Source organism: Oncorhynchus mykiss, chromosome 13 (genome assembly GCF_013265735.2).
Source record: "Oncorhynchus mykiss isolate Arlee chromosome 13, USDA_OmykA_1.1, whole genome shotgun sequence".
NCBI lineage: Eukaryota > Metazoa > Chordata > Actinopteri > Salmoniformes > Salmonidae > Oncorhynchus > Oncorhynchus mykiss.
The window spans coordinates 47,431,536-47,440,262 of NC_048577.1; the positions used below are offsets into that span (position 1 = coordinate 47,431,536).

The 8,727-nt window shown below is 40.2% G+C and overlaps 1 protein-coding gene across 1 annotated transcript; it reads right to left on the reverse strand.

Moving 5' to 3' along the window:
• Positions 1-870: 870 nt before the first annotated feature.
• Positions 871-2,414, reverse strand: LOC110486593 (noggin-3-like). The gene has a single exon (XM_021558314.2). The coding sequence runs from the start codon at positions 1,925-1,927 to the stop codon at positions 1,259-1,261; it is 669 nt and encodes a 222-aa protein (XP_021413989.2). The 5' UTR covers positions 1,928-2,414; the 3' UTR covers positions 871-1,258.
• Positions 2,415-8,727: the final 6,313 nt, after the last annotated feature.

Below are 8,727 nucleotides of genomic sequence, written 5' to 3' on the forward strand. Positions count from 1 at the left end.
AAACATAGACATAGAAATAACTTATATTTGTACAACTTCAGGTGGAATATTGGCCTCTGCTTACTCTGGAATCTAGCTCCATTCTAGAGCTCACTCCTGCTGTGTTCCTAATGAGGAGGTGGGTGTTGGAACTGTCAACAGCTGCTGAAACTATGGATCAATAAATCCGTGTTACTTTATCAGCACCTACATTTCTAATGGGTTCGTAAGCTGATAACTGTTTGATGGAGGACAGATGGTTTTACTATGGCAGGGTAATTATAGGACTGGTCACTGGTTGATAAAACAAATGTGGGAAAATATCAACTCAATTTGAGACTTTGATATAATGTCCAAGGTCACCAAGCATCTTGTTCTCATCAATATTTTAGTTGCAGTTGCTATGAAGCAAAAAAGTAAGATTGTAGAAAAAGCACCAAACTCACTCCATTTATCCAATAGTGTGCGTGAATTGTGCGCATTTACGCATGAATACGAACGCTTAACAATTAGGACTCAGGAAATCCTCAACCCGTATCCACTCCTGGGAACCCCAAGTTTTAACAAATATAATTAACAAGTCAGTTTTGGCCCCAGCTCTATTAAAGTGTATAACTGTGTAAGTAAGTAATCAACTGAGAGCCGCCCATAGGTTACCCATGTATGACCGGGGCACGCTGCTTTACTGAGAGTCACTTGAACCAGACTGCTTACTTGCGCAAACTACGCGAGACTCCTGAGAGTTTGGTTCAGAGTGAGTGAGTGCGCACACTGTAAACCCTAATTGTGGCAGGTGTCATTACTCCATCAAAGGGTTCACGGTGTGTTGAGTTGACAGGTATAGGGGACATATATATTTTAAGACAAAATAGAGATTTCATTATTTCAGTGACATTTTATTATATGAATATAAAGAATAAATAGCAGTTCTCTTAATTTACATGATAAATCGTTGAAATAGGCTACCGATATTCAGCTGTATATCAGCTGCAAGATAACATAATCCACATGAAATCTGAGGTCGATAGATTAGTTTTCCATAATAGAAAACAACATGTTTATAAAACGGCACCTATGCGCCATTGATCTTCAATATAAATACAACAAATATAACCAATACTTTCCACAAATACGGTAGACTCTGGTTACACGTAATACTGACTTTTTACAATAACCTATATAATTGAATAGCACCTCATATACATAAAATACATTCCTACACTCGGTAGTGCATACAAAATTACAAAGTCATGATAATTTATACTTGAAAACAGTCATTTCAGTTCGAGCAGGCGCATTTGCATTCGGTTATCATCGGGTATTGAACTGGTATCCAAGTACATTTGAGGCCACCTTTCTTCTGTATACATCGCCATCTCAATATCGTAAAATGGGTCGAGTTTGCTGGTTTGCAGACCATCCCCTCTGGAACCGAACATGATCTTTTGCTTTGACAGTTTCCCACTCTCACATAACGTGGCCAAAATCTGCTGCCGAGGTCGTTCCATGTATAAATGACGGGACAGAACGAGAATGACCACAGCCACTGCTGCAGCCTCCGTTTAAGTTTGTTATTGGGTTTGTGCTTCTTGCCAAACTGTACGTCAAAATCCATTGCTTTGATTTCATTCGGCATCACTCCACTGGGCTTCTGTTGAATGTCCAAATCGTCAAGCTCATCGTTGCCAATGTATTTATCCTGTGGTGGTGTAATAGACATCAAGCGACTATCAAAGTCCCCCAATACACTTTTCAGTTCGGTTTCATTGAGGTCCCTCTCTTTTGGGTCAAAGACAGGATCTGGGTCCTCTTTTAATTCCACAAGTGGCAAACTGTCACTCGGGATAGGACGGAGGAGGTAATAATGCTGGCATAGCCCTTCTTCTATTATAAGTCCAAGGGACAACATCAGCAAGTACATTGCTACAAAATGCTGTGATTGATCCATGTCCGTTACGCACAATAAGACAGTATTATAGGATACAGCTAAACAGGTAGGCCTAGGCTACTCTGCTGCGTACAGTTGTGCCCGGTTCTTGCGGAGTGCGCACCGGCTTGAGTTACATCCAGCCAAACTTCACTTCTTGAGTGTTGGTGTCCTTAAAAGTCAGACTGCTTACTCCATAGCAAACGATACTTGATTGAAGATGGTAAAGATGAATAGTCTATTTCGTAAAAACAAATCTAGATATAGGCAGTGATTCCCTTTTACGCACGAATTCAATATATTGTATGAAATGGCTTTGTGACAGCATCAGTGGCATCAGCGGTTCTCATTCTTGTGCGCTTTGACGCGTGATTCCAGTTGCAAGTCCTCCCCTCTGAGGATCGGCATGGTGTTTCGTTTTCTTTTGCAGGACGCTGAGAGAGTAACCTGCTCCCTCTGATATATCCTCCACGGGTTGTGATGTAATTGATATATCCATCTGAATGTGGGTTTGTTGTAGGAGATCCACCGTCACCTCCCTCAATCAAGAGGCGGGGATGGGTTAGGGAGAGGAGGGGTCCGTCAATTTGGATTCTGATCGCCCTCTGTCGGAATATCTGACTACTTCTGCTAATTTTCCATTGATAACAGGGGGGGGGGGGGGGGGGGGGGGGGGGTATTAGCTAGAAGCGGTGAACAACAATTAGAACTGAATGTGAGAGGCCATAGCCACTACTATTTCTATCAATAGGCCAACAGCTACGGTACTATTCATTTGAGTGGTTAGCCTACTGGCTAGGTTATAAAACAACAGGATATAGAGATAGTATTTGTCATGAGGAAAAACATGTTAAATACTCTATATAAGCATCCTTAAATGACACTCATGACACATACACTCTACTCAATAATACCAACACAAAATGCTTCAAATATTTTGAATTGTTGTGAGCAAGTAGAACATAGGGAGAGATCTTATAAAGAACATGACTGAACAAACAACTGTTTATTTTTCTAATGAAGAGTGTTCTCTTTGTTGGCAGGGACAATATTTCAGTGTGCAACCATGTCACAGGGAACCTCTCAATAAACCTTGGCCAAAATAACTCCCAAATAAACAACTCTCACTAAGCAGCAGCCATGGAAAGTATCACCATTTGCAAACCTGTCTACCCTCAAATGCTTGGAGAATCATTCCTTGAAAATAATTTAATGGAAGAACTGACTGGCTGCTACATCAGCCATAAAGCATTCACTTAGATAAACGTATATCTGTTTCATTTTGAATGAACTAATTCACACATGCACTTCTGTGCACGACTCATTTAGTTTATGGTCAAATTATGGTGAAGAGTCTGGAAAAGGTCACGCTTATTTTTATTTTTTGAAACAACAATTGATCTAACTATTCAGGCATTCTTGGTCATTGACAATAAGGCATTGACAAGGTTTAACTTGTTGTGACAAATCCCCATGTATCTGAATACCGGTGTTGAAATGATGCAGCGATAATAGGTAAATACTGATGAATAGATACATAATCATCTACAAGCAATATATTACAATGATTATAACATTCAATTGTCTAGATACGTGGTAACATCTATGGAATACTTTAATCTATGCGATGAAATTCATTGGAGAATACAGCTGCATTAGAGCCAACAAAGTGACATTTCAATATGGTTTTCATTACATTATGGACTTATTTCCAGCCCTCATTTCATGGTGAGTTGTTTTTGTTTCTTCTAATCCCTTCCTACTGTTTTATCACAGGAAAATTGTGATAGTTAAATATTCACCTTGAAAAGACAGAATACTTTAGACAGACACCTGCTTAATTGAATAGTTTTTATTCAAGTAGGCTATACCAAAGTCAATTTCCTCAGCTAGTAAAACAGCCAACACAATTATATTTTTCAGGGTCTGGTCCTTGAAAGGTACAAAGGCATAACAACTTTTGCTTAGGGATATGCATTCAAAATTAATACCTTTAGGTTCTGCATAGGTTGTTGTACCCTTTCCTGCTGGTTTCTCATTTAGTGAGGCAAACCAGACCACTCTCTTGGCAGGCACCTTATTTTTTATTTAACTAGGCAAGTCAGTAAAGAACAAATTCTTATTTACAATGACGGCCTACCCTGGCCAAACCCTAACGACGCTGGGCCAGTTGTGCCCACCCTATAGGACTCCCAATCACGTCCAGTTGTGATCCAGCTTGGAATTGAACCAGGGTCTGTAGTGACACCTCTAGCACTGAGATGCAGTGCCTTAAACTGCTGCACCACTCAGGAGCCCTTAAACATAGGGAACAAGAGAAGGCCAGCTTAGTTAAACCATTAAAAACACACCAAGAGTGATTAAGAATGGACCTAGACTTTCCAGTGTCATTTCAACTGTGGTTTTATTGTGGTTGTATTAAATTATTACTTTCTCCTATAGTTGAAGTCGGAAGTTTACATACACCTTAGCCAAATACATTTAAACTCAGTTTTTCACAATTCCTGACATTTAATCCCAGTAAAAATTCCCTGTCTTAGGTCAGTTAGGATCACCACCTTATTTTAAGAATGTGAAATTTCAGAATAATAGAAGAGAGAATTATTTATTTTTAGCTTTTATTTCTTTCCTCACATTCCTAGTGGGTCAGAAGTTTACATACACTCAATTAGTATTTGGTAGCATTGCCTTTAAATTGTTTAACTTGGGTCAAACGTTTCAGGTAGCCTTCCACGGGTCTCCCACAATAAGTTGGGTGAATCTTGGCCCATTCCTCCTGACATAACTGGTGTAACTGAATCAGGTTTGTAGGCCTCCTTGCTCGCACACGCTTTTTCAGTTCTGCCCACAAATGTTATATTGGATTGAGGTCAGGGCTTTGTGATGGCCACTCCAATACCTTGACTTTGTTGTCCTTAAGCCATTTTGCCACAACTTTGGAAGTATGATTGGGGTCATTGTCCATTTGGAATACCCATTTGTGACCAAGCTTTAACTTCCTGACTGATGTCTTGAGATGTTGCTTCAATATATCCACATAGTTTTTCATCCTCATGATGCCATCTATTTTGTGAAGTGCACCAATCCCTCCTGTAGCAAAACACCCCCACAACATGATGCTGCCACCCCCGTGCTTCACGGTTGAGATGGTGTTCTTTGGCTTGCAAGCCTCCTCCTTTTCCTCCAAACACAACAATGGTCATTATGGCCAAACAGTTCTATTTTTGTTTCATCAGACCAGAGGACATTTCTCCAAAAGGTATGATCTTTGTCCCCATGTGCAGTTGCAAACTGTAGTCTGTTTTTTTTATGGTGATTTTGGAGCAGTGGCCTCTTCCTTGCTGAGCGACCTTTCAGGTTATGTCGATATAGGACTCGTTTTACTGTGGATATAGATACTTTTGTACCTGTTTCCTCCAGCATCATAAGGTCCTTTGCTGTTGTTCTGGGATTGATTTGCACTTTTCGCACCAAAGTACGTTCAGAACGCATCTCCTTCCTGAGCGGTATGACGGCTGCGTGGTCCCGAGGTGTTCATACTTGCGTACTATTGTTTGTACAGATGAGCATGGTACCTTCAGGCATTTGGAAATTGCTCCCAAGAATGAACCAGACTTGTGGAGGTCTTGGCTGATTACTTTAGATTTTTCCATGATGTCAAGCAAAGAGGCACTGAGTTTGAAGGTAGGCCTTGAAGTACATCCACAGGTACACCTCCAATTGACTCAAATTATGTCAATTAGCTTATCAGAAGCTTCTAAACCCATGACATAATTTTCTGGAATTTTCCAAGCTGTTTAAAGGCACAGTCAACTTAGTGTATGTAAACATCTGACCCACTGGAATTGTGATACAATGAATTATAAGTTAAATAGTCTGTCTGTAAACAATTGTTGGAAAAATTACTTGTGTCATGCACAAAGTAGATGTCCTAACCGACTTGCCAAAACTATAGTTTGTTAACAAGAAATGTGTTGAGTGGTTGAAAAACAGGTTTTAATGACTCCAACCTAAGTGTATGTAAACGTCTGACTTCAACTGTATCAAGTTATTGAGATTTATTATGAATATAATGGACATAGGTTTTCCAGTTACTACATTATTAGTTACACTTTTACCTCAGTTGACTGTTGAAAACAATGATTAACTGAAAGCATAAGACAAGAAAAAACTGTTATTCTCTGTACAATGAGAAAGCTTAAGCATTTTCTTGTTGTTTCACAGAGTAAACTGTATTATTCATGTAGGACATGAATTAAAATATGCATTCTGATAGTACTAGATCAGTGTTTTGTTTTTTACTGATGACTGTTTACTGTGTTTGCTTGAATAGGGCCCCACAGCAAGAATGATCAGTATGCTCAACACAGAAGTGGTCTAAGTCACAATCTCTTGACACTCCCACCCAACCGGTGGGGGGGGGGGGGGGGGGGGGGGGGGATTGTGTAGTCTCCTCTGGAGGCACTGGTGGGGGGCACAGATAGTTGTCATAACTGATGGAAACAGTGTGTGGTTTCAATAAAATGAAATTGTCTCAGAAAACAGTCCATTTCACGTGGTGCGCTTCCTACACAGCACCTTTCACACGGTTTATTTCACGCAATCCCATTTTCACACTCCAGGCTAATTGAGGCCACATTGCTGCTGAGTAAACACAGACATGAAATGGGTGCTATTTTGTTTACTCTGGCACTCTGGTGGTGTGCAATTTGGTAGTTTGTTTAACACTTTTTCCATGTTCCTCCTGCGATCCAAGAGCCCCCAATCACAATAATCACACTTACTATGAGCTTTATCTCAACAAATTGCTAGGTTTCACTAGAGCAAGGTGAGATCTTTCCTCACAATGTTAAGCCTTATCGTAGATGGTGTTCTTTCATGTCAAACAAGGCCACTCTACTGCTCGAGCAAAGCCGTTAGAGTTTACAACACCAATCATTTGTCTCGATCAGATCTTCACAACTACAGGTTTTATGTAGTATACAGATGTCAATCCTATTTCCGTGAATCTATTATCATAAATATCCAGATATGTAGTCGTTATACATTACCATGCATGGACAATACTGTTCTTTGAAGGCACAGAACCGTTAAAAAATATGTATAATTTGTTTAATTAAAGAGATAATTGGTAAACACATTTTGCCCGAGTCATCACTTGCCATTGTCTACATGAAAATGTGTCTAAAGCATGTTAGAAAACGTTCTCTAAAACACTCCACACCAACTCCTATTACATCACAATCACATTCTGAATCATGTCTCTACACTCAATTCTTGCTATTTTTTTCCACTGTCCTTTAAATCCATATTTGCATATTTTAGTTGTTGTTGTTATAAACAGCATCATTCAAACATGGATTTATGTCACAATGGAATGTTTTTAGTGCAGAGACATCATTCCGAAAGGGATTCTGATGTAATATGAGTTGGTTTCGAGTGTTTTAGTGTGTTTTCTAATATGCTTTAGACATATTTGCATTTTGCATTATAATCAATGCCAAGTGATGACTCAGCAAAATGTGACAACCAATTTTCACTGTAAAGAAACAAAATATCAACTACAAGCACAGAAAGAGTGAAAATAAGGCCAGATGGGTGAACTTCCCCTTTAACAGGCTCTTTAATTAACAGGTAGCCTTGTTTTCCCACAGGTTGTGGAGTTGAGGCATCACACTGTTGTGTGTGTTCATTTATTTTCATCCCATAAAGTTTTCATAGACAATAGCATTTTATCCAAACAGAGTAATTAACCAGAATATAAACACTGGGCTATTTCAATCTCCGAACCGCCCTCGCTAGCTATTCAAACAAATTACTAAACATAATGTCTATTTGGGTTTCAAAACAAATAGAGTACTTTTACACAGTTAGTTTGGGCCTGTAAAATGAAATCGTTGAGAAATTATGAAAGGCAATTGTGTCATTATTTCCAGAAATTATCAATAACATAAACAAACTAATGCTCAGATTTGGCAACCTTGACCAAGACACGGGCCCGGGAAAATGATAATACAGTATTGTAGGCCTACTTATAATCCAAAGCAAGCTCAGTACCTCACAACTAACATATTACATCAGAGCGTCATGGATGGTGGAGTGCTTAAGGTTCCATTGAGCTCAGGAGGTGAGCATGAACTCATATGTCATCCAGGATAGCAGTGTCCTCAGCTGAGACGGAGGAGGACTGATGGTTCTAACAAGCCAGTTACACAGCAAGTGCACTGGGCTGTGATGCAGCCCGAAGGCAGTGGTCAGCTCTCAGATAGCAGCCCCTTTAGTATATGAAAAATAAATACTTTGGCTTTTGATTGATGATTCAGCAGTTCATCAATCCACCATGTCACAGAAATGGAGCGTGAACAACAGCACAGAGAGACGGTGGGCATCCACTGCGGCTACCAAGATATTTAGCACACGTCAAAGACGGCTTTTCAGCACCGCCAAAGCCAGCGTGGTGATCCCATGTAGTAATCAAGGTGGATTTACACGGTTCATCAGGACAAAGCTGCAGTGGCTGGGCCGGAGTCTCCTCTATGAACTAACAGGCTGGGGGAGTTGGAGACAGGATGGGGAGCCAGCCGAGGGGGATCCCGGTGTCTCAACCTATAACACAGGGTGCTGTGTTTGCCACCCACCCCCTTGGTCTCAGACTCTCAGCTCCAAATTCACACATCATAAATCAAGATGACCTTACATTAATGAATCCCTCTCTTTGCTTTATAGTGGTGCTTTTGCAGCAGTGCTAGGATTCATTTCATGGATGTATTCACTCCCTGATAGCTTACAGGGGGGCAGGTAGCCTAGTGGTTAGAGCATTG